Source organism: Gymnoscopelus braueri (genome assembly GCF_963280865.1).
Source record: "Gymnoscopelus braueri genome assembly, chromosome: 9".
Taxonomy (NCBI): domain Eukaryota; kingdom Metazoa; phylum Chordata; class Actinopteri; order Myctophiformes; family Myctophidae; genus Gymnoscopelus; species Gymnoscopelus braueri.
In genome coordinates, this window is record NC_137610.1 from 37,523,726 (window position 1) to 37,551,534 (window position 27,809).

The window sequence follows — 27,809 nt, forward strand, 5'->3', positions numbered from 1 at the left end:
ACTAATGGCGTTTTGTGACAAGTCCAGCTGAAATACAATAGAAATATTTGAACAGATTAAAGCAACTATACTAGCAACTATATAGAACAACTATATATACATGTGTGTGTGTGTGTGTGTGTGTGTGTGTGTGTGTGTGTGTGTGTGTGTGTGTGTGTGTGTGTGTGTGTGTGTGTGTGTGTGTGTGTGTGTGTGTGTGTGTGTGTGTATATGTATATATAGGATACAGATTAAACAAGTGAAATTGGAAGCAATGACATAAAGAAGTGAGCAGACAATATTGGAACTAGAACACTGAAGCTGATAGATACTCTCTCCTGATTGGCTGAAAGAGAGACCCCTGTTAATGAACACAATCTTAACGAAAATATAGGCTTATGTCACCTACATTAATTACCTTTAACGTCTATTTTTTGTATTTTTTCGCTTTTGGAAAATGTCCAACTTGGACACAAAACTAGCCTATTCTTAGCATGTTAGCAAAATTAAACGAATACAACAGACCATATAATAGAACACATGAACACAACACCTCAACGACCTTTTCATAAATAATAGACATGCTACAGTCAGAATGGCATTGCAATGTTACAGCTGTTAAGCCCTGCACGGCTGTAACTATATGTCAAAACATGCGTGACATGATGTAAACGCTCCTGTTCCTGTATCATGCCTTGCTACCATATTGAAATAAAACAATTTACACTCCTTTCCTTCTTTCATAAAGGGCTATATAATAACATCAACATTTTACCACTTTTGCAGTATCCGTGTGTCTGGCGAGGCTCTTCCAAACTCTGATACCAACTTCGTTTTGTATACCAACTTCGTTTTGTTTTTGCCGTTGCCAGTAGCAACGCGTCACCTGGCACCCCAATAAGCTGTTTTCTGATTGGTCCGTGGCTTTGACACAACTATTAAACTACTCCTCTTCAAATCAAGCAAAACACATGCAGCTATGTGCGTGCGTACTGGATGTTGTTGGTGCGTAGCGTAGCCTACCAGTGGCTACCTATGAAGAGATGACGCTTTTCTATTTAATCCTAGAGGAAAAGATGTTGCAATTTGCGTGTGACTGTGATCCGATTATCTAAACTGAAGTGCACTTTTTGTTCAATTCTCCATTATAATAATTTTAGATTTCATACATCTTAAACTGTCTGCAGAATCCTAGTTGTTTTCTATGTCAGTTTGATAAATGTAGAAAGGAGTCAACATTCATACTGGCTAGTAGGCCCACCTGTTTTCAGACATGTGTTTAGGCCCATAGCTCACTTTGTGTTTGTGTTAAATGCTTACCAAACAATAGGCTAACCAATAGCATAGTGGACTTTTTATGTTTGTTGTCTTGTTGTCTCAGATCTGCTTATGGAATTAATATTGACCATATTATTATAACATCATAAGTAATGTCTAAGAGGGTTGTGTTCATATAAATGTATTTAATAAAAAATATATAGCCTATATATTTTCATTCTGTTGTATAGGCTAATTCAAATAACTTTATTTCATTGTGTAGCCTATCATCAGTAACCTTGTCAAGTAGCCTATTCACAGTAGCCTACAGTAGGCAATTCAATTCAAAGGAGCTTTATTGGCATGGGAAAACATATGTTTACATTACCAAAGCAAGTGTCAAAATATATTAAAACAGTTTAAGAAAATGTGGGAAGTATATACAGTTGGAGGGGGTACAGCATTGTGTTAAACAGAGCTATGTCACATTGCGTCGTTATATACATGCTATATATACAGGGTATGAAGCGTTTTTGAAACAAAAAATATTTTGCAGTCACTTTGGGACAATTAGCAGCATTCTTTTCTCAAAACTATTTAAATAGTTTTTAAAATGGTTGAACGTTTAAAGGTAGCAGCTCTGTTTATATGTGCAGTAGGTCTAGAGGTCTACTCGGTACAGATAGTGCGGGACACTCAGGGTCAGGGTGGTTGTATTCCATTGGCTAACCTTCTTTTATCGCAACAGTTCACAAATGTTGCTGCTGTATTCGCACATTGTTGTATTTCTCCCAGTAGGTATGGGAGTTTTTTGTCGTTGGTCATGTTTTCAACGCTTTGGATGTATGTAATCTGCATGGGAAGGATGTGTCTCTGATGTCTTGGTACAGTGGGCAGGTGGTTAGAAAGTGTAGCTGTTTCTTTCCACTACATTTTGTGTGCAGTGGGTGCATAGTCTGCACAGTCCCCTGTAGAGAGCGGGGTCTGTCTGTGCGGCATTTCTCTATTGCAAGGCTGTGTTCACTGAGTCATACATAGTCAAGGCTTTCCTTAGTTTTGGGTCATTCACCATGCTCAGGTATTCTGCTAATGTATATCAGTAGGCATATCAATAACCTTCTGCTAATAACATGAATTCTGACAGGCTACTTTACTGGGTTTAGCAGATAGATGGTGTGCCAACTGTGTTGCTAATAAACATTAGGAGAGATACAGTACATTATCAAATCTAGTTAATTTGTAGGCTTATAGCACACTTCATACAAGGTGGCCTAACTCAATGTGCTTCACTTTTGACAAGTATTATGCACAAAGTCACAAATAGGAACGAGGGGTAAGCACGCACATCCTAAAGCAGTTAATCGGGTGCTGGACAACAATTGTACATGAGAAAAAGAGGGGAAGTCCGCACACAATTTGAGCCCCCAGTGGAAGAGTTCTTTTTAATTTATTGTGGGATCGCTAAAGCGATCACACTACTGTTATTGTCAACACCGTTTTTTGGCCCCTAACTAGTCCTTCATACTTTTAGCTACAAACTCCGTTCCAACTCTTCAACGTTCGGCCTACTCAGGACATGTCGGCTACCATTTGAATTTTTGAAATAATTTGTACTTTTAGAGATATTTCACTTTTTACTTCTAAAAAACTCCCATTCATTTCAATGGAGAAATTCATACTTTTAGATAGAAACTCCGTTTCAACTCTATAACGTTCAGCCTACTTAGGACATATTGGCTACCATTAGAATTTTTTGAAATAATTTGTACTTTTAGAGATATTTCACTTTTTAAATAGTAAAAATACTTAAAAGTTGATAAAAAGAGTAAAAATACTTAAAGGTTGTAAAAATTAGTAAAAGCTACTTTAAAGTAAATAAAGTGACTAAAAATACTTTAAAGTAAATACCTTGAGTAAAAATACTTAAGAGTACTTATATTGAGTAAAAATACTTAAAAGTACTCAAAATGAGTAGAAATACTTAAAAGTTGAAAAAAATAGTAAAAATACTTAAAAGTTGATAAAAAGAGTAAAAATACTTAAAAGTTGTAAAAATTAGTAAAAGCTACTTTAAAGTAAATAAAATGACTAAAAATACTTTAAAGTAAGTACCTTGATTAAAAATACTTAAGAGTACTTATACTGAGTAAAAATACTTAAAAGTACTCAACATGAGTAAAAATACTTAAAAGTTGAAAAAAATAGTAAAAATACTTAAAAGTTGTAAAAATTTGTAAAAAATACTTTAAAGTAACTAAAGTGACTAAAAATAATTTAAAGTAAATACCCTTTAGAACCTTTCAAACCTTTAGAACCTCTTAAACCTTTAGAACCTCTTAAACCTTTCAAACCTTTCAAACCTTTCAAACCTTTCAAACCTTTCAAACCTTTAGAACCTTTCAAACCTTTAGAACCTTTAGAACCTTTAGAACCTTTAGAACCTTTCAAACCTTTAGAACCTTTCAAACCTTTAGAACCTCTTAAACCTTTCAAACCTTTAGAACCTCTTAAACCTTTCAAACCTTTAGAACCTCTTAAACCTTTCAAACCTTTGAAACCTTTCAAACCTTTCAAACCTTTAGAACCATTCAAAGCTTTAGAACCTTTAGAACCTTTAGAACCTTTCAAACCTTTAGAACCTCTTAAACCTTTCAAACCTTTCAAACCTCTTAAACCTTTCAAACCTTTCAAACCTTTAGAACCTTTCAAAACTTTAGAACCTTTAAAACCTTTCAAACCTTTAAACCTTTCAAACCTTTAACTCTAACACTATCAATACTCAATACCATCAACATTCTTAGCGATCCCACACTGTTTCTTCAGGAACAGTACCTTCTAGTTAAATTTGTTAGGCAACGCAACGTTTCGACCGTAGCCGGTCTTCAATGGTCTTGATACATTGCAAGTCAAGGCGTGTTTAAATACAGGAAGGAGAGGCACAATACAATCAATGGCAGCTGTGGTATTAACCTAAATGACACACCCACCATGCACAAAGTCAAACATACAAATTAATAAATAGCCTCCACACCGATATCCACCCTGACCTACACATAAGCTAAATAATTTGATATTACACACCATAGTCTATGCTAAAAAATGTAGGCTACATTGGATTTATGCAGTTTGAAAGTGTTCAGAAATTCTTAATTCTTCTCTCTCTCTCTCTCTCTCTCTCTCTCTCTCTCTCTCTCTCTCTCTCTCTCTCTCTCTCTCTCTCTCTCTCTCTCTCTCTCTCTCTCTCTCCACTGTTCCCAGGCCTGTCTCATTCCTGCAGTCTGTCAGTGTACGGGTCAGTAAGCTGCTCAGTCTGTTAGAAAATAGGATTTGGACATCACTGCGCTCCTTTTTTCAAAGGAACCGGCGGCGTTCACGGGCTCCGCCCCCCTGTCATAACGCCCTTTGCATGGTAGGCTACGTCATCGCGCAACGTGACCTCCTCGAGCTGTCAGTCACTCTCCTCAGTTGATGAAACTATCCGCTGCTCAGCTACTAGCCGTCAATTTGACGAATTAGACACGCGGGACGGTACCCACAGAATAATAAGCACCATTTCATCAATAGTTTCCTTTCGTCCAAAGCAGATCAGACATGGAAGCGGCATCGTCGTCCTCCGTTAATCTGAGCAGCAGGTAAGATAAGGGTGGATGGATGGTAAAGCCTCATTGATACATAGTTGCGTGTCGGTGTCGTGCTCAGTGAATAGAAGATCTGGTGAGCTTGTAGATCTGCTATTTACCGCAGGCAACATCAGTGTGCAACTATAAGTATACATCAGGCTTTAGACTGCCACCGGCTGCACTGCGTGGAGAGAAATGCTCTCCACCGGGCTGGTTGTCAAGGCTACGCAAGAAATTATGCTGAGCTCCAGAAAATGTTCCAAACATCAGGCCAATAAATGTGCTCATAATCACGTCTCGGATTGTTGGATATTTGAACATCTTTTCGGCATCTAGGCTTTATTTGCTAAGCGTTATATGCCATATATATAGCCTATAGGCTACTACTTCCATGACATTAACGGTTCCATCTCCTTTTTTATAGCCTATAATCTGATCATCCCAGTAACGTTAAATTACACATTAATTTTCTATAACCGCTGTAAGAGCTTTGTTTGAAGATACAAAAAACGGAATAATGATGCTTAGCTTCCCAGCTACTATGACGTGGTGTCGTTTGCCGACATGAACTGATACAATAATCACATCGATGCGAACTTGTAGATCTGTTCTATAGTCGGCCAACGTCCAACAACACCGTCGTACGAAGAAGTATAAATTGGCTTAAACGCCGGGAAACCCCATATACGCACGCGAGAGCATGGACACCACTTGTCTTAAAGAGACAGTTCACCACAGGGAAGCACTGTGGCGTAGAGCAGTGGTTCTCAGTGGGTCAGGACCCCCAGGGGGGTCCCCACATGATTTTGAGGGGGTCCCCAGATGACAGTGAAGTGACCATTTGTGAAAATACGCCTCGAGGGGTTGTGAGCTTGTAGATCTGCTATTTTCACAATATTTATCTGTAGAACCGTAAATGTGCTTCAACTCCTACATTCCAAGTGCTTATCGGGGTGGGGGGGTCCCCAGCTCAAATATGATTATTTTGGGGGGTCACGGTTGAGAACCACTGGCGTATAGAGAAGAGAAGCAAGTCAAAGTGGGACTTGGGAAGCGGATCAGATTCGTTTTGTATTTGAGAGAGGCGCTGTGTTGCATCTGTCAAAAGCACTTAGGCCTATTGTGCCTGCAGGCCGTTCCCTTCACCAAGCCTGCCCAGAAGTGGGCTCTCACTCTCTCACACACACACACACACACACACACACACACACACACACACACACACACACACACACACACACACACACACACACACACACACACACACACACACAGAGAGAGAGAGAGAGAGAGAGAGTCTATGAATGAAAACTGCTGATCCCAGCTGGAGAGTGCATGGGGCTTCTGTAGCTCAGCAGCACCATGGACAGCTCCGCTCCGCACACAGCTGGCCGCTGCGCGCTGGGGCGTCTTTCATTCGCTCATAGGCTTCTAGCTGAAACTATACACTTACTGTATGCTTGAGTAGAGCCGTGGTTCTCAACCTGTGGGTCGGGACCCCCAGGAAGATGCCAGCATGTTTTTGTTGGGTCCCAGATGTGCAGTGAAGTGACGATTTAAAGACTTTTAAGACATTTTTAATGATGAATGAAAAAAGACCGATAGGCCTACTGCATCAAAAGTAATCAACAAACTACCGGTCATCAAACATTGGCCAAATTGTCAAATTATATAAGAAAGAGGCATTTTTTTGGGGGGGAAATAGCAGATCTACAAGCTCACAACGCCTCACAACGCCTTGTGAGCTTGTAGATCTACTATTTTCAAACTATTTATCTGTAGAACCGTAAATGTAGAACCGTAAATGTCTCAACTCCTACATTCAAAGGGCTTATCAGGGTGGGGGGTCCTCAGTTCAAATATGATTATTTTGGGGGGTCACGGTCAGAAAAGGTTGAGAACCACTGGAGAATGATATATAGCCTACAACTAACTATTCATTGCCCTGAGGACATTTTGTTTTACAAGGCCTGTATGAAAAGTGTGACTATTGCAATGCACACAGCACAGGGCACATACACAAGTTAACTTTATAAATAATTATTCTAATCAATCATTGTGCCAAGAAATTCAGTGTTATCACTGTGGTCAGTCTATAAAGCGGCTTGACTAGGCACAACTCTAGGTTGTAGCTTGTTAACAGTTTGACAATCACAATGTGTCTTTTCTATTGGCAGTTATAGGCTTATTGGAGTGCAACGTTACATCTTTATTCACTTTCCACTGATTTGATAAAAAATGGGGCCTCATACATCTTACAGTATATAACTTGAAGAAATAAGAGCTCACCGACTCTGGTCCAACAAATTACATTTAAAATTAGCAAACAAGTACATGTGAACAAGTACACGTGAAAAGAGTACAGTGTAGAGTTTATCATTCATTGTTTATGTATGAACATTTTCATGTCAATAGTTATATATTGAGTAAACACTTAAAGACTACATAGCATAAAGGATCAATAAGTGTTTCATAAATACTGTGACAAAGATGGGATACAGTAGGAACCTGGTTTAAACCCATATTATTTTATAATACAGAAATAACTCATTTCAGATCTCATTTGGATTCAGTTTTAGTATAGCTCATGTTTTATGACCATGACTTGCCCTTCACTGCTCATGTGGGCCCTATTCATGATGTCACTGAGTTTATGAATCACTCATTAAGAAAATATGGTTACTGGTTAGTTTATGTATAATTTCTAGCTGTAGAAAGGAGTGCCATGTCTGTCAATGGCCTGTATTTGTGCTTAACTAAAACATGAGCAGTCACAGATGCCATTGCAAGAGATGATTTGTGGGGGTGATAAAAGGCTATGGAACCTCCATTATTTGAACAACTGTGCATCCCCCGTGATAATTACTCCATGGATTTGAGAGAAAACATGCAGAGGAACAATAAGTTATTGGCTCACTATCCCCCTTGTGAAGACATAAATAAATCACTTACTGATTACAAACCAGTCAAATAGTTGGCAGGAAAGCCAATCTCGCTTTCTCAATCCTGGAAAAAAGTTTTGTCATGCACAGTCATCACTTTCCCTTCAAGAGCTTCTGCAGACATACATTAATCAAAACCACCTTTTCTTGTAGTGGGGACAAGACAATAATTATTTTATTCTTTCTTTTTTTTCAGAATGATTTAAAAAAAGGGGATATTTGAGCACGGTTTCCCCTTTGTAAGATTATTATACAGTTATTATAAGCCCCTTCTAATCTATGTTAATGGCTCATGGTGCTAAAAGTGCTGACTAATGTGAATATGAAGATGATGAGAATTTGTGAAAAATTATGGCTTAATAATGTTCATCTTGAGTATAATGCTGACTTGTGATGCAATGGTTGATTGATTTATTAATATTAGTAATAGGGGTTGATATTCAGAGACATGTTCTTTTTCAGTTACAGCTATGAGGACTACAGGGAGACTGCAGACTGGTTGCTGACCCGAACAGAGCAGCGTCCTAAAGTGGCCATCATCTGTGGTTCAGGGCTGGGCGGCCTTGCTGACCTGCTGGAGAACAAAACTGTCTTCCCCTATAAGGAAATTCCACATTTCCCCAACAGCACGGGTACAGCGTGTTTATGTGTGCGTGGTTGAAAGAGAGTGACAGGGAAATAGAAAGAGGGGGAGAAAGGCTTAGGTGTGAGTTCAATATAGGATAAGATAGCATGTCTGTACAGTATATGTGACTATTTACAGTGCATGAGCATTCTAATGGCTTTATGTGTGCTATACAGTGCCTGGCCATGCAGGTCGACTGGTGTTCGGGGAGCTAAAAGGTCGTCAGTGTGTCTGCATGCAGGGACGCTTCCACTTCTACGAGGGCCACAGCATATACACGGTGAGTTATTTTAGTCTTGATACTTGATGATGACAACAACTGGAAAACTGACAATTACAACTATAATGACATTATTTGTGAGCAATTTCCCTCCAATATTTTGGCCAATGTTGGCATATTTTCTTGTACATGTTGACTACTGTGTGCATGTACTTGTTCACACACTCAGTCTTAGGAATTGTTGGTATTGGACAACTATTCCACAAGCTCTGAATGCTACATAGAGACTGTAACTACGCCTCCTGAACACAGATAACGGAAGTTGCCATCTGTTTGTCATTCACGTTCACAAAATTATTTGAAAATGTCTTTAAAAATATATATATATATATATATTATATATATATATATATATATATATATATATATTTTTTTTTTTTTTTTTTTCTTTTTTTTTTTTTCTGTTTAGTAAAAAATATTCAAAAATGTTCAAACACTTTCAAGATAAAAAAAATATGTTTAAAAATAGCAGATGTGCAAGCTTGCAGCTTGGCACAAAATGAGCTTGTATATCTGCTATTTTTGAATAGCCAACGCTAAAATCTAAAATGACACAGATGCTTTCCCGGTTTTAATGGGTTAAGCAGACATCTATATAGGCTTCGACTAATTAGATATACAGTACATTAGGACAAATTTGCACAACTGCAAAGACTAAACAAAAGTGGAAAAGGCAAAAGGCGCAACATCGGCTTTACTCCCGTATCATTTTCTGCGACTGTTTAGGCAGAAGCATTTGAAAATTGTGTGAGCCAACAGTGTGGCTGGAGGTGGAGGGACTACTTTTTACTTGACTTGGTTTGACTGGCTTATTTTACAGTTGCAAAACATCAGATAGAATGCATTATTAATTAACAATTGCTGTAATTATGGATAGGTTCACACTTATAGTAACAAACCTAACATATAGCCTAGTAATAGTATTCAACAAGGTTTGATTACTACTTAATGTTGCCTTGTTGTAAGCTGGGGCGTTTTGCAAGTGGATTGCAGTAACAGAACACCTGGCTTTGGTATTTTAACATAAAAAGGAGTGATCTGGCAATCACCTAGCAAAGCGTAAAAAGGAGAGATCTGGCAATCACCTAGCAAAGCATTTTCTGTTTTCTTGATAATCTTAAAATGTACACACTAGGACTATGGTGCTCAGAAACATATTGAAATACCCACACCACACACATTACGAGACATTTCTTGAATTAATTTGAAGAAAACATTCTAACACAGAGAGCAGTCAACAATACCAGACCCTGATTGACAGACAAAGCAGCTGTCCTGATTCAAATGATGCAAATCTGCTGAGTGAAGGCATTCCACAGAGTATGGCTGTTCATCTGCTTTAGCTCTGCCAGATTGGAATCATCTAGTCAGTTGTTTAGGGAAGTCCAGTAGTGATTACAGTATGTCAACTGGAACTATGAAGTTGAAGGTGTCTAGAGAGGGGAAAAAAGACTCCCTGGATTTCGTAAACCTCACATAGAAGTACACACGGTACATGGGAAATAATACATTTAATTGAATGAACAACATTGTTGGGTGCAATTTTAATTGATGATGCTACAATTTTGCCATGTGGTCATATTCTATCTATGGTTTGTATTGTCCAATGCCCCTGTAGTTGGCTTTTGGCCCATGCTGTTTTACAGGCTGTTGCACTGCTTTCAGTCAGTCAGTCAGTCAGTCAGTCAGTCAGTCAGTCTTATGGCCAGTGGTTTGGCCAATCAATCTGAAATTACATATGGGCATTTAGCGCTGGAATAGGCAGGGAATGACAAAGCTGATTTTTACATTTTCCCAACTCTTAAGCTGTGTACAGATATTAGCATTTTGGCAGGCCACATAATTGGGGCACTGGGCTATGGGATCTGTAGTTGCAGTCTCATAGCCCATGATGTGGTTTTATTGGTTGTTGGTTGGTTGTAAGGGAGACATAATGACCAATCGGCAGATGAGCTCTGAGGAATCAGGAAGAAAAGTGAATGCCGATTATGTCATGCTTTGGCACACATCAATGCATGCTGGCGGGGACATTTACCGTATATAGTTATGTGGTTGAATGATCACCTGGTGAGGCACAAGGATATCATCAGTAAGAAAACAACCCAGTGCATGCGTGTTACTATCACAACAAGTGTGGCCTTTGGCCCAATTGACTATAAAGATGTACCGTAAGGGCACAATAATCATGAAAACAAAGTACAGCCCCATAATAAGCCAGCAATCCTCTATCCAGCTGAGGACCTGATATGATATTTTAAATACCTCTGACTCAATTTTACTACATTAAATTGAACATCACAATGGTTAACTTACATGACACTGAACTTACATGAACTCTGAACAGCTGACAGTAGTAGTTTGTTCTACTTGGATTTCTAGAGCATTGTGTTAGCTCAGTGGGCTGAAGAGTGTATGTGTTTGTGACACTATGGGCTCAAACACTGTGGCTTTATGAACTTTGTCACATGACTCTCTCTCTCTCTCTCTCTGTCTGTCTCTCTCTCTCTCTCTTTCTCTCTCGTATGTGTGCACCAAACGAAGCAGAAAGTCCGTATCTACAGTAGGGTCCTTTTTACTTAAAAAAAAGTAGATGGTTTGTGCTTTTTAGACTGTAAATTTAAAAAGCAAAAAAACGTCTGATGTGAGTGCGGATTGTTTCTTAAGATTGTTCCTTCTTGTCACCAGATAAGACGTAAATGTCACTTACATCGTGTACTAACCTGTAATAACGTTGAGGAAAAAACTGTATAAGCAGAAAAAGCAGAGTCTGTGCTCAGGGCCCTGTCATTGACATAACGCTCATTGGCTCTTCCACTTTTTGTTTTCTGCAAAACGCCCACACAGCGCTTGGGGCCAGGTCTGCAGATGACACATGATAATGTGAATTCACGCAACCGGGATGGTCTACCAGGCTACACTCCCTCCCCCTCTCCCTCTCTGATCGAACTCTCCCCCTCTCTCTACCTCTCTCTTCCCCTCCCTCCGTCCTTGCCATTGAGCCATATCTGGAGGACGGACACAAAATCCCTGCCCACTCATTTCAGTGAAAGTTGCTCACCCAGCGTGTACTCCCCATAGCAGGGGTGGGCAAGATTTATTTCCAGGGGGCCATACCGACTTCGATAAAGCGAGTGCAAGGGCCACACATTGTACAATTGAATTGAAACTTGAAACACATATGAATTATGTTAAAACTGCATGAATTTGGTAGACATGCCAGTCTACTTTACAATAAGGTACTTGCTTTCACAACAACAATTTTCAGCTACAAAATGTTGTAACTGAAAATTGTTCAGCTCTATCACTGGTGTACGCCTTACAATAAAAAAAGATTACTTGCATAAAACAATCCACGTCAATGCCGTATCAACTTTTAAATGAGCCTATAAATTTATACAGTATCTGATATGCACCACTCCATAAGTCACTGATAAAACACATTGCATTATATTATGAATATGGACTCACGGTTGACTGTTTCACTGTTACATTATAAACATAAAACATTTGAGTACATACGGATGGAGGAATGCAGGTAGGTACAGTATTCAAATGGTAAATATTAATTACTATTAATTAGAGTCGAGTTAAAATGTTTTTTCTCAAAACCATTAACATACAGCAGCCTTTTAGAATGTAAATGTTTTTTGGGGGGGTCATTTTGTTTTTCTTTGAGGACTTGGCGAGCTGGATTAAGATGGTCAAAGGGCCGGGTCCGGCCCCCGGGCCGTATGTTGCCCATGTGTGCCCTATAGGGACACCCTCCTTCTGGGTTTGGGCCCACTGGTTTGATGACATCATGGGCCCATTTTGCATGTCCTTTATTTATCTATGTCACGGACTACTTCCACATGCAAGCCCGTGAGTCAAGCCCATTGGTCTAGCCCATGTTCACGTCCAGGTTTTGGGCCAAAATCGGTGCAAACTTGCACATCTGGGTACTTGGAAATCCATACTTCAAAAATCCACCCCCCCCCCCCCCCAGTCCTGGGGGCTTGGTCTTTTCCCCTGACTGAACATTAACCATATAAATGTATATACATTTATACGGTATATAAATGTTCTTCTTCTCCAGGTGGCATACCCAGTACGTGTTTTCTTTCTGCTTGGTGTGGAAACGCTCATCGTGACAAACGCAGCAGGAGGCCTCAATGGCAGCTTCAATGTGGGTGACATCATGCTCATTAAAGATCACATCAACATGCCAGGCTTTGCCGGGCAGACCCCACTGTGTGGGCACAATGATGTGAGGTAGGTCACACACACACACACACACACACACACACACACACACACACACACACACACACACACACACACACACACACACACACACACACACACACACACACACACACACACACACATTCCCTATGTGTGTCTCTACTCTACTGTCCATACAGTATTTAGGCTACAGTAGTACTGTTTATATATATCTTAAAATAATGTAAAAGTGAGAATATCTCGATGGCTATGTTTGTATTTTAAAGAAAGGTTTATGTACCATGCATCCAATATAATGTTTCCATTAGGTTTGGAACACGATTCCCTGCCATGTCAGATGCATACGACCGTGAGCTGAGTGCCCTGGCCAGACAGGCAGCAGAGGAACAGGGCTGTGGTGCCTTCTTACAACAGGGGGTTTACTGCATGCTGGGTGGACCATGTTTTGAGACCATTGCAGAATGCAAAGTACTGCGGCTACTGGGGGCAGATGCTGTGGGTTAGTATGGTTGTCGCGTATTCACTTAAAGGGATATTGACACAGGATGGGCAGCTTCTCTGCAACACAAGAACCACATATTCAGTTTAGCAACGCACCACACTGACTGTACACAACACACCACACTGTACAACAATGAATATGAAAGGGGTTTTTACACAGAAAATTTTTAGAAATTCAACCTTCTTTGACATTCAGAGCTGCTGAGCTAACATCATAGAGACAGATTCTGCTTTGAATGACTAATCATAATGGTGCAGCCAAATGGAACACTGAAAAATTCATAAGCTCAGAGATTAATATCTTGGTACATTATTACCAACTGTAAAAGATAAAGACTTATTTTCACCTAAAAATTGCTAGTCTTCACAATCCATTACGTTTTTTCGTGCTTATAATTAGAGGTCCAACCAAAACATTTCAAGAGACGTCATCTGAGTTAGTGTTTATATTGTCACACATTATTTATCAGCAACAAAGCATCTTTTCCATCTTTCTCTTTTCTCTCAAGGCAAACTCCACTTCGAGGCACACTTTCTGTGTTTGTGTGTGTGCGTGTGCGTGTGCGTGTGCGTGTGCGTGTGCGTGTGCGTGTGCGTGTGTGTGTGTGTGTGTGTGTGTGTATAGTCATAATCATATAGTGTATAAAAGTAAATTTCCTCTTTCCCTCTCTCCAGGTATGAGCACAGTCCCAGAGGTGCTGGTAGCGCGCCACTGTGGCCTGCGCGTGTTGGGTCTGTCCCTGATCACCAACATGGTAGTGACAGACTACACCAGCGAGGAGAAAGCCAACCATGAAGAGGTACTGGAAACAACCCACCTGCGAGCTCAGGACCTCCAGAGGCTTGTTAGCCATTTCATAGCCAAGATCTAATAATAATACATACAAATAAAATAAAATAAGGATAGGTTCAACCAAAATGCACATACATATCTGTTAAAGTCACTGGCATTTGAGAACAAAACTCTAATTTTAAAAAAAATGCTTGATTTCTTAGATAGGAAAGTGCAGAGAGACAGGAAACCAAAGGCACAGTGAGGAGCTCAGGAGACATGTGAGAATAGTCTGATTGGAACATGGGTCCTCATGGTCTGTGGTATAAGGACCACAAACCATCTGTGCACTCTAGTTGAGTTACTAGGGACACCAGCCATTATTAATTTAATGGTTAGTCCAATAGAACAGTGATTCTCAAACTTTTTAATTTCAAGTTTGGTCATTATATAGGCCATGGACCACCTATATCCATTTGGTTCTTAACTATCATTTATCATTTAACTGGGGACCCCCTGGAACTGCTCCAAGGACCGCTGGGGTCCATAGACCCCACTTTGAGAACCACTGCAATAGAATAAGGGAAGGAAATGACAGGTAGAATGAGTGATGACAATTGTCTTCAAAATGGGTGAGGTATTGATTTTTTGTTTTGTTTTGTGCATTTGTTTGAATCCCAGCCTGGGTCTGAAGCAGTGTGGTCTGCTGACTAATATTAACTGGTTAACACTCTTCACTTATTTAACACCTATATCATACTGCCATATAGAGATTAAATAGGAAAACAGTATTGTTATAGATGTTTACCTATAATTCCTCTTGGTTGGCAGCAAGTGTAAAGATGTCTCTGCTGGCTACAACTGTTTGTCCAAATAGTATATGCATGTCAGCTAAACATCAGGATATCATATATTAGATATATTGGGCACTGGAGTGATAATATCCTTGCTGAATGCCTGGGGTTTATCACACGGCTGATATCACCATCAAATCTAGAGAAGACATTCACTGACTACTCATTATGTGATGATGATTGGAGGGCCATTACAAAAAAGCTAATTTAGACTTCACCACACTACCCTTTCAACATAGTGCCGAAGTATAAAGTACTGTTCATTGCATCAACATCACTGACTTGTCCACAGAGATTCAACAAGACTTGTTGAATTGGTTATCTTTTTTACTACCTCTATTACAGTAGGTTAGACAGGACGATTAGTCAGCATTTTGGTTCATAATGAAGCACAGCACTGTACTCTTACCTTAGGAACTAAATGTCTGGACAGCAGCTACAGTATTACTCACAACCTCTGAACTTGACCTTAGTGGGTTATAGAACAGTAATTCCCCAAATTTCAACTAACATCTGTTATTCTTAACAGGTTTTCTTTGCCTTTCATGAGACAAATGTATACCATCACCTGTGAATGTATAGCGCACTATAGCTTTAGGGTGCAATCTCTACATCTGTTCAGAAGACACTGTGATTGTGGTCTGTTTTTATAAAAATGTGTCCAGGGTTAGGACGTGGAACTTGTAACGGAGTTTCTCCATGGATAAGACTGTAGTGCAGTACGCCTATAGGTTTATGCATGTCGATAAATAAGGCCTCAACTGGGGACCCCCCAACCTGATAAGCTCTTGGAATGTATGCATTACATTTTGTTTGACTCGGTTCCACAGATAAATATTGTGAAAATAGCAGATCTACAAGCTCACAACGCATTGCAACGCGAGGCATTGTGAGATTGTGGATCGGCTATTTTTAAAATGTTTGCGTTTTTCTTATATTATTTGTCAATTTGGCCAGTTTTTATAGTATAGTTTGTTGATTACTTTTGATGCAGTGATGGTCTTTTTCTTTTCTTTTTTTTAGGCATTAAAAAAGGTCTTAAAAGTCCTTAAATTGTCACTTCACTGTCCCACAGGTTGAGAACCACTGATCTATGGCACTGTATCTTGTTTTTTATTGTTAATTATAAATCATTTCAAATGTATATTTATTTGTATCTAAATGTGACTGGCTATTTGGAGTAGCCTATATTGAAATCTTAAAATGAGAGTCATTTATTTTTTAATGGAACAAACACTTATTTTAACAATCTAACATATTTATGTATAAAATGTATCAAATTGATGTATCAAATTCAGAACGATGATGTGTGCTGGATGTGGATTGATGCCAGTACTAAGGGATGTTGGTGTTGTAGCTTAATTAGTCTCTAAGACACCCGTCAAATAAATATGATAGAGCTCTTTATTATGCAGTATCTGGTGGAACACTCTATTTAATATAAATCTAATGAATAAATAAAATACAATTATAATTTGCACAACATAATATCAAAGTAATAGTCAAAAGCAAGTGCTAATCACAGTCTGGATGTAGTTGTGATGTAGGGGATGGAAGGTTATTTGAGAGGACCATGTAACTGTAATGTTAAAGCAGGACTATTGTACTTCAGGCCTACATTTTTCAATCTTTTACAGAGCTGATCTTGGACCACCTGCCAGGTTCCCTTAACTATCTCATTTATTAGAACCTAAGAGGTTGGAGTGATCCCAGATCAGCGCTCCACCTCTGAGGCACTTTCTAGGCTTTCGATTAAGGTGCTAATGCAAGTCTTATGGGGGAATACCTCTGGGAGTGAAGGGAATAAGACTCAGACCAGTAATGTCATCTGGATGTAAAATCTTGAGGTGTGAGACTCATTATGTGGATACACAGAATTAGTTTTCAGCCCTAAGATTGATTGTTAAACTAAGTATTCTAATTCTAAAGTATTCTCATCTTCAGAAATATCAGTGGAAATCCATGTTGTACAGCCTGATAACATCACAGTTGTACACCGTTCAAAACAGCCATCAACTTGGTTGATGAGTTGCTGAATTCTCAGCTGCTGTAGGCGGTGTTTAAAAATCTCATTGGCCATCAAAAGTTGTCAGGCAAATACACTCAAGAGGTTTACACACATGCACCGCACTATGTGGCCGATGTATGTCTTAAGCTCACCTCATTCATTGTACTTCCTCTTGCGGTCAATGCCTCTGAATGTTGTATGCGTTTTGTTTGCACCCACCACCACCCCAGCACCAGTAGGCTCTGCTTTCCCTAAGGGTTCTGATTTCCCCTGGGGGGAGGTGTTATTCTAGATGTATATATATCCCTGCTCATGGTTGTCTTCTACTTTGCTAATCAGGGAGAATGTATAGCAGAGCCTGAACACCAAGACCACATATAATATTCACTATGAATAAATGGTTTACAATCTATTTGTTAGTTATCTGACTGAATTGTATTAACCTGCAACTGTGTTGCTTACATCACAGTGTCCCAACCTCAGCCTAGCCCTTTAGATGAGTTTTAACCTTTAGATGACAGCAAACTCACAAACGTGGCAAGAAATTGACGTAGGGTTTGGCTCCACTTGAAGTGTGATTCCCCTTGAAGGTCTCAGGTTGGAACCTACTGCACTTCATCCATCTACTACTATCTCTGTTGTCTTGAAACAAAATGTATTTTCATCAAGCTCTAAGCTTCAAAATAAAAGTGTTAAAGCAAATGTGTATGTGTGTATCTGTGTGTGTGTGTGTGTGTGTGTGTGTGTGTGTGTGTGTGTGTGTGTGTGTGTGTGTGTGTGTGTGTGTGTGTGTGTGTGTGTGTGTGTGTGTGTGTGTGTGTGTGTGTGTGTGTGTGTGTGTGTGTGTGATCAATATGGATGTTAAGCTTTGATTCAAGGAGAGACGGAGTTCCACCCCCATCAATAATACTGATCAATAAACAGGAAAGAATGAGTAAAATAAAACAAGATAAAGGAGAGGGCACACTCACTTCTCAACCTCACACACACACACACACACACAGACACACACACACACACACACACACACACACACACACACACACACACACACACACACACACACACACACACACACACACACACACACACACACACACACACACACACACACACACACACACACAAACTATATCTCAAACAGAAGGAGATGCTGTGACGTTCATCTGAATGGAAATGGCTATTCCCATGCTCTGGTCCTATCTATTACATAATTCATATACACAGTATGTAGACGTGGGTGAGCAGATATGAAATATTAACATGGTGATCCAGGCATCCTGACAACAGAAACAGCAACACCCATAGGGCAGGATTGTATGTATTACAATTGTACAGATGTTGACATATGCACACATTCACTCACACATGCGTGTGCACACACATACATGCACTGACATGATCCTATGCACACAAAAATACAATTCAGCCTCACTGCAAAACACCTAGCAACATATTCCTGAAGGATGCAAATGCTGTACTATCTGCTTTGAATGAAGGAAATGAGAGAATGACAAGACAGAGAGATAAGAACAAGAAACAATTAGGGAGAACGAGATACAGTATAGATGGAGAGGCATAGAGATGAGGACAGATTATGAATGCAAGAGAGAAACAGCCTAGTACAGTGACGGAGATAGATGAGACTGTGCAATTACAGGAGAGCAAAATTAAAAGTGAGGTAGAGCCGTGAGGATGCCCCGCCTTCCTGAGTTCTTTGAGGTCAAGTCTGTATCGTATCACACACACTGTGCTTGCGTGCGTGCGTGCGTGCGTGCGTGCGTGCGTGCGTGCGTGCGTGCGTGCGTGCGTGCGTGCGTGCGTGCGTGCGTGCGTGCGTGCGCGTGCATGTGTCTGTCGTGTAGTGTAGTGTAGTGCAGTATAGTGTACTGAACTGTACGTTCCCGCGCATGTGCACGTATAAGTGTGACTCTGCAGTCCCAAAAGGCAGGCGACAGCCCTCGCCTGTAATGTAATGATGATCTATCTACGGTTTTCTGTGCCAACCAAGCACAGGGCCCGCTATTGATTGTTATGGAGTGAAAAGAGACACTGAGGAAATAGACCAAGACAGCTCTGCTGAGTTAACACTCTCACGCACTGACCCACACTGTCATACACACTCAAACAGCCCTCTCTCCCATACTTCATCTCAAATACACACACATACACACATGCACTTGCACATATTCCCATGTCTTTTCAGTCCTGCATATTTACTGTTAATGTGCATTATACACCCAAAGAAATGATATGTTTGAAAAATCCCTGATGAAAGATTATTTGTTTCTTCAGGACGTGGTTTGGGATATCCCCACTTATTGAATTAAAAAAAAAAGTATAGGCTATATCCTGATAAATTTAACAACACAGGCTACTCATGTTTAGTTTTCCATAGCTATCATAAGCTATGTTATTACTTAAATTAGTGTTTTATTGTATCTCGTACTTATGTTACATTCTCTTTATCTTGTGTTTTATTGTATTTGACCATATACTGTATTTATGTTTGCCTTCATTTAACCTCACTATTTGGTTTTGATAAAGCCATTCTAGGGATGGGTGTTGCAAATTGCATTGGATTGTTCTCAGCCAGTTTATGCATACTTTATCTGTCCCTATCAGATAGGCCGAAACCATAAATAAACATTCTGTCCCTATCAAATAAACCATAAATAAATAAATGTTCTGTCCCTATCAAATAAAGCTTAAATAAATAGCCTACATATTCTGTCCATATCAAATAAACAATATAAGCCTATATTAGATCCTGTGGCTGTGCTTGTCTTCCTTCTGTGCCCTTCCTGCACATAGTAGACTGCCTATTAATGAAACAAAGCTTTTTCTTCATGATTTACATTATTATGTAGGTTAATCACTGCTAGCTTGCGGCTGTGTGGGAAATGTGATTAGTGTGTGAGTTCTAATTAAATCCATGTAGCCTTCTCACAGGCAGTCAAGCTTGGAGAGCTGCACGCTTTGATACGCACACAGATGTTGTACTACAGACCCGCACAGTCCGTGCACATGTGGTACCGACAGTACATGAACACACACACACAACACGCACACACACGCACGCACGCACGCACGCACGCACGCACGCACGCACACACACACACACACACACACACACACACACACACACACACACACACACACACACACACACACACACACACACACACACACACACACACACACACACACACACACACACACTTGAATGATTTGACACAAAAAGCGCAATACATAATAGATCCAAACAAACAGTAAAAGGTTACATTACGGTCAAACCAGATGCAACTGCTGCACATGCTTATTAACACACAGAGGAATGACATACTACTATATACAGAACTGTGACAGAACTTTTATTTTATTTTTTTCACACACACACACACACACACACACACACACACACACACACACACACACACACACACACACACACACACACACACACACACACGTTGTACACAGATGTTATAATGCAGTCTATATACTGTAACAAACCGACACCAGATGGATGTATACCTATGAGTGCAAGATAGAACTGATGACAACAAACAGTAAAAGGTTAAACCAGATACAACTGCTGCACATGCTTATTAACACACAGAGGAATGACATACTACTACTACAGTATATACAGAACTGTGACAGGTTTTTTTTTTCTTTTCTTTTTTTCACACACACACGCGTGCGCACACCCCCACACACACACACACACACACACACACACACACACATACACACACACACACACACACACACACACACACACACACACACCATACGTTGTACACAGATGTTATGCAGTCTATATACTGTAACAAACCGACAGCAGATGGATGTATGAGTGCAAGAAAGAACTGATGACAACCTGTCACTCTGTCGCACGTCAATACATGCCAACACACATGCACGCGCGCACACACAGCCTCCAATCACGTCTTCACTTATTGGCTGGGTTTAGAAACACCCTGCATGATAAACACACAGAGGCATAAAAGTAAACGTGGTGCAAGCACACACGCACACGCAGATACACGCGCGCGCACACACACACACACGCACGCACGCACGCACGCACGCACGCACGCACGCACACACACACACACACACACACACACACACACACACACACACACACACACACACACACACACACACACACACACACACACACACACACACACACACACACACACACACACACACACACACACACACACACACACACACACACACACACGCGCGTCTATTCTTTCACTCCCCTACTCCCGTCTCGTCTACGGTGACACTGCGCCTCCCGCGCGCGCACCAGGGAACTGCAGGTCCCGGACGGGGGGTTAAAAAGCGGCGTGCAGCGCGCACGGGGGGCACAGAGAGAGAGAGAGTGTGAGAGAGAGAGAGTGGGCTGTGTTTGAACGGAGAAAAGTTAGTGCGGGATTTTTGTAGCAGCGGCCGGCAGCAGCAGGACTATCAAAGCTTATAATCATAATAACCCTACATATATTTTGATAAGATGGCAAACAAAGCTCCTCAGCCTCAGCCTCAGCCTCCTCACCTCCACCTGGCCGAGCTCACCGCGTCCCAGTTCCTGGACATCTGGAAACACTTCGACGCCGACGGTAGGAACAAGTTTGTGATTGATTGATTTGATTGATTGATTGATTGATTGATTGATTGATTTTGATTGATTGATTGAATACTTTATTAACAGTTTGCAAAAAAAGCACAGAAAGTACAGTTCTATACAAAAGGATGCTAAAAGGATTAAACCCATGCACTATGGTTTGTTTCCATTGGGGTTCTGTGTATTCAATTCTGTGTGGGTTGATTCTTTTTTTAGTTTTTTAGTTTTTTAGTTTTGATCAATTTAATGTCCCGCACAACGAAAATGGCTGATTTACAAGTTCACAATGCATTGTGGGCTTGAATATCAGTTATTTTAGAAGTACAGTCTATTCATACTGTGAATTGGTGGCAAATGTTGTGAATGAAATATCGTTCCGCTGCAATTAATTTGATTTATAGCAGGTGGTCCATTGCCTATCAATAAGATAACCCGGCCGTGACAATGTAACAAGTTGATTTAAATGAACTAGAATATATGTAGAATGAATGGATTTAGCAGTCGTATTTCTGCCTGTTGAATGATTAAATTAAACATTTTAAAAAAAAGCAAAAATGGCTGATGATGATGATATATTATCAACTTTTAGGTATAACTGTTTCAAAGGTTGAAATGATGCAGACAATTGCCGATTGTAGCTGTCATATGTCGTACCCTGGTCCAGCCTACAGTTGTAGCTGTAGTTTAGTAGTTTTTTTCTTGCTTCCCCCCCAACACCCCACGCTTCAGTTCAGCAGCTACGAAATTGTTCTAAAGCCAAGTCATAAGCGCAAGTCTTTTTCTTTCTTTTTTCTTCAGAACAGTCTGTTTAACCATTACGCTAGCCATGTATCCAAGACGGTTGTCTGTCACGACCGTCATGGATGAACTTCAACCTGGTGTTTGTACTTTCTCCATTTACGGTCCATCTACATAAACGTTCAGATATCAAATATAAAGTGCTTACCCCATGATGCGTAATGGATGTTACAATTCTGTACGGACCCGCAGAAGTACCCATATCTTCCGTATTGTTCACTAAAAAGCATTTTAATGCGATCGGTGGCCATTTTCTCATAGAGTTATAATGTATCAGAGTGCAATACAGCTCCCAACCGATAGGGTTGCGTAGTTGAAAGCTTATGGAAGAAATTCAGAGAAAACGGCCACCAATCGGATTAAAATCCTTTTTATTGAACAATACGGAAGATACAGGTACTTGTACCCACCCGAACATAATTGTAACATCCGTGGCCATAGCCAAAGCACTTTATATTTCGAAATTTGAACGTTTATGTAGATGTACGGGCCGTAAATGGAGAAAGTGCAAGCACCAGGTCCAGGTTGAAGTTCATCCATGACTGTCATGATATGACAGTCATGTTTCAGGGCTACCATTACGCATCCATTACGCATTGAGCGCTGTCGGGGAGACGCACATATAAGCCACAAGACTCCAATGACAAACTTGCCCCGAACTGTTAGCCTAAAGCCTATAACATCACCGATTATATTGTAATTAGGTTATGGCATTTTTTCAATTCAAACGGTTTCACGTTGTTAGGCAACAGCAATGCGCTGCAATTTGCTACATTTGTGGTAGATTCATCTTCATATTATATTATTCACAATTATTATCGATTAAAAAAAAAACGTTATTCTAGCTATAACCATTGCTATTTTCAATATATATTTTAATTACACTTCAGTTGCTGGGGATTCTAGATAATGTCCAACACAGAAATCCGTTTTCAGGCGAACAGTTAACTGGAAATAAATTATGCAAGTCATTATAGTCTCTCTGGGCTATTTACATGACACATGACATGATATTCTACCTACTGTAACTGTAGCCTAATAGAAAAGATAGAGGTTTATTTATTTGACATTTTTTGCAATGTCTCAATATAAAATGTGCCTCATAGTTAGTAATTTAACCCTGGCAGTCAATGTGTGCACTCTCAATAGTTTAACACAAATTGATATACTGAAGATTACAGAATATCCAGCACAGGCAAGATTTACCTGATCTATTCAAATAAAAGTCATCTCCCCTATTACTATTCTCCTCTCTCTCTACCCCCCCCCCCCCCCCTCTCTCTCTCTCTCTCTCTCTCTCTCTCTCTCTCTCTCTCTCTCTCTCTCTCTCTCTCTCTCTCTCTCTCTCTCTCTCTCTCTCTCTCTCTGTCGCTGTCTCTCCCCTCCTCTCTCTCTCTACCCCCCTCTCTCTCCCTCCTTCACCCATTCTCCTTTATCTCAGTCGGGCACACACACGCGCGCGCACGCGCACACACACGCACACACACACACACACACACACACACACACACACACACACACACACACACACACACACACACACACAGTCTCAATCTCTCTGGCTCTCAGTATCCCTTAGTAATTCTCCTTTTCTCTTCCTCTCAATGTAAAGTCCTGAGTTTCTCTCCGGTAGTTTGTTGAATATGATGGCATATCCTATATATACTATTAGAAGGACTCCTTTAGAAGGATGCTATACAGTACCATCAACGAGTCCACTGGGATGCCACACAGAGAGTAACACTTAATGAGGTTAACGAGCTCCAGCCTATAGACAGTGACTAATTGAGTCTTTCATAATATGTTGTTTGGTGCTGAGAATTGGAACAACATTGATCTGACCAGTAAGGTTTCTCCACTGAAAGTGCCTATATAACTTTACAATAACAAGGTACACTGTACAATTCTGAGTGTTAATTTAGTGTACAAATGGACCTGTAAGGACCTGTAAGTATCAATAATTTAGCTGGGGACCCCGGAACACCAGGGCATCAATCATTTAGCTGGAGACCCCCAGGAGCCCCTGGGTCCATTTGGTTCCAATTGTACACTCTCAGAGTTACACGTTGATAAATTAACACTTTTTGTTTTACTGTGTAGACCAGAGAAAAGAAAGTATGCTACTGTAGGCAACTGGAGCTGGGGCAATGTGAACAATGTGAACCATGGTTTGGTTCTTTGGATTTATTGAGGATCTGATTTCAGGCCTGTACTCATAATGAAACCTACTGATTCTGATGGAGTGTGGTGGGGTGGGAGATAAGGGTTACACAGCTGTACTGTCAAAGATGAATTACACATCCATTTATTTTCCATTGTAAGGTGACTGTTCCAGGTGACTGTGCCTATGTCTGAGAACACCAGTCAAAATGTCTTTCAAAACCCCCACACAGTAATTTCCTCTGTGTTAATTTAACTCTGAGGGTAAAAGGGATCCAAGGGGATCTATTTGAGTCCATTTTAACTCTGAGTTAACACTGCATGGTAATATGCTGTGCAGGTGTTCAAGTTATCCTGGCAAAATAATTTGCATACCATGGTTTGCAACAACTCACTTTGCAAATCAAATACAAACAGCGATAGGATTGGAGAGTGTTTGATTTCTATTGTCCACATAAGCAGCATTGCCTGGGTGCATGTAGATCAAGAAAGCCAAGCTAATTTGTTTGTGGGTTTTTTGTTTTTCACATGGAGTAAACATCTCTGAGGTGCAGATAAAAAATACACAGGAGGCCTTGCAACCAGAGATGATGAAGCTATACATATTTCTCCCGTTGGCCCTGGATCAAATCTCATAGGGGCTGTCACTTGAATCTCCTATTCTCTGTGCCCCTCTCGTCTTCCCTACTATCTGTCAGGGCTAGACTCAGCTGACTTCCAGTTCGATTAATTCAAAATGGAAAAGCGATGGAGCAATTTGTTGAGGAACCGTAGAGCATGGATTCTTTATCATGTTTTATGAGGCTGGATATGACAACCATCTCTGGCCAAAGACTGTTGAGAGTTTTGTATTCCGATTACAATCTACTTCCTAAATTGAATGATTTGAAAAACTCAATTAACTCAGCCATGTCCTCAATGAAGAAAGAAAATGAATAAAATAAATAAGTGGACAGCACCAAAGCTGAAAAGCAAATATTCATATTGGCTTATGGAATGCCCTTGCTGGCATAGTAAAACATTTTGAAGGTTTTCCTTTGCTGGGCAGCAGTGTTGGAGTCACAGTTATGTCTGCACCAGAATCTCAGAGGAATAGTCATGCAGTATCTGTCAAGACCATGTTATTGTGATTCTTTAATGTTGCCACTTCATGTAAGGTCTAAGTACTATTCTGCTACAGTATGGTACGGACTAGAGTGTACCAGATATAATTATTTGACAATAAAAGATACGTGCAAGATAGCATTCATACAGTCCTTAGTTGAACACATTTGAAATGATTGAGGTTAGTAGAATACACGATAAAGCCCAAAGGATTATTTCTATAGTGGTCCTTAGAGGAAGGGGGATAGTGAAGGCAGCTACAAAGGTGTAGATCAAATCACATGCACCAAAGGAGGAGGACTTTCTAATGTGAAGGGCAAGGCGGTAAATTAACATTTCAACTGACTGATCTTGAAGTTAATTTAATGCCCGTCTTATACTTAGTTGGTGTTGGGTTGCGCACTGAAAATAGCTGATCTACAAGCTCACAACACACCACAATGTGACATGAGCCTGTAGCAACTAAGGATAAATCAGGCTAAAACTCATCCATGAAATTTACCCTCTGGCTAATATTTGCAAATATTTTAGACAGCAATCATAATTCCTCTAAAATAGATGCAGTTGGGTACAGGAAGAAGTTAGCGTGCACTTGTGAGAAATTGGAAACACTTTTGGGTTTGCATTTTATTATTATATGGAACAGTTTAAGGCACTTTGAGCACAATGTGGATGAAATCATTAATTAGAGCACACCAAATATAACATTTCATTAGAACAGGGTACATTAAGCATATGTTTGTTTTAGCTTAAAGGCAGTTTGGAACAGGCGGTATGTACCCTACATTTGAATTAGCACAGTACAATTACCAACAGATGTGTCCATTCAGTGTGATGGATCCATCAAGGCTTTTATTGAAACCTTCTAGTCATTTCATGGTGTTTTCATGGTAATTAAATGTGTATATTCTTTATGTGATGATCAAGCTGCTAGCTAGGAGTTTCTCCCCAGAGTGTAATCACTGACAAAATGTCAATAAGACCCACAGGAATGAGAGAGGGGATACACTGCAGTGAGGCACTTCACTGTCCCACTTATTCATATAGTGGTGCTTACATTCATGAGTGTTGTCAACATCACTAGACACTCGCGCACACACGCACGCACGCACGCACGCAGGCACGCACACAAGACTTTCTCTCAATCGCTTACAGGACATTAATATAACTTTTGTTGACAGAAGCTAAAACTATCTGATAATATTGTTCTTAGCTACAGACAGAGAAAGAAAGAGAGAGAGAGAGAGAGAGAGAGAGAGAGAGAGAGAGAGAGAGAGAGAGAGAGAGAGAGAGAGAGAGAGAGAGAGAGAGACAAAGAGAGAGAGAGAGAGAGAGAGAGAGAGAGAGAGAGAGAGAGAGAGAAGAGAGGAAATTCTTTGTTGGTCTTTAATGAAACCGAACCACGGTGTACTTTATTGAAGAAGCCAGTCACGTTCTTTAGAACCAACTGTCCAATCAATCACCTTTGTTCTGCTTGGTGCTGTGTTGTACACAACTGTGTAATGCAGAAGCAGCTCATTCACCACTTCACCCACACCCCCTGAGTATGCACCATCAAGGCAAGGATAGCCACAAAACAACCGCAAAATCTTTCAAATACTTTTGAGAATAGCCGATCTAAAAACTCACGTGTTGCATCACGACGTGTTGTGACCTTTTAGATTTGCTATTTTCAAAAAGGATTAAAAACATGGTTTTCTTCTAAATTGCTGTCTTTAATGACATACCCTTGGGTATAAGTGGTTATGATCAGCAATATCTGAGGGCTTTCAAAATGAAAATGGCAAAAAGTTACTAAGTTCTAAGAGAATGGCTGATGGCTCAAAATGTTAATGTTACAGTAACAGTAACTCACAAAATGAAGACACTAACAGACATTTTTAGTTTTTTTCAATTATACTTTTGTTCATTCTGCATACTGTTCTCTCCATATTAATGTTTCATATTTTCCAATTCCCATCGCAGCTGGTTGTTAACCATCTCTATCGACTAAAAAATAAGTTGTCTGTGCTTCATCACCCTCAAAGATAAACAGAATTCTCT

The 27,809-nt window shown here is 40.1% G+C and overlaps 2 protein-coding genes across 3 annotated transcripts in view; both read left to right on the forward strand.

Moving 5' to 3' along the window:
• Window positions 1-4,810: 4,810 nt before the first annotated feature.
• pnp6 (purine nucleoside phosphorylase 6) lies at window positions 4,811-14,300 on the forward strand (the record flags this gene model as incomplete). The annotated part of the gene is made up of 6 exons (XM_080437572.1): window positions 4,811-4,868; window positions 8,261-8,430; window positions 8,600-8,703; window positions 12,779-12,954; window positions 13,236-13,426; window positions 14,104-14,300. The coding sequence occupies exons 1-6, from the start codon at window positions 4,828-4,830 to the stop codon at window positions 14,298-14,300; spliced, it is 879 nt and encodes a 292-aa protein (XP_080293698.1). The 5' UTR covers window positions 4,811-4,827.
• Window positions 14,301-21,458: 7,158 nt separating this feature from the next.
• calb2a (calbindin 2a) overlaps window positions 21,459-27,809 on the forward strand; it is a 17,070-nt gene continuing 10,719 nt past the window's right edge. For both annotated transcript variants that reach the window (XM_080437166.1, XM_080437167.1), the window contains exon 1: window positions 21,459-21,699. In XM_080437166.1, the coding sequence (XP_080293292.1) occupies window positions 21,594-21,699 (106 nt within the window). In that variant the 5' untranslated portion in view covers window positions 21,459-21,593. The remainder of the gene's footprint in view (window positions 21,700-27,809) is intronic.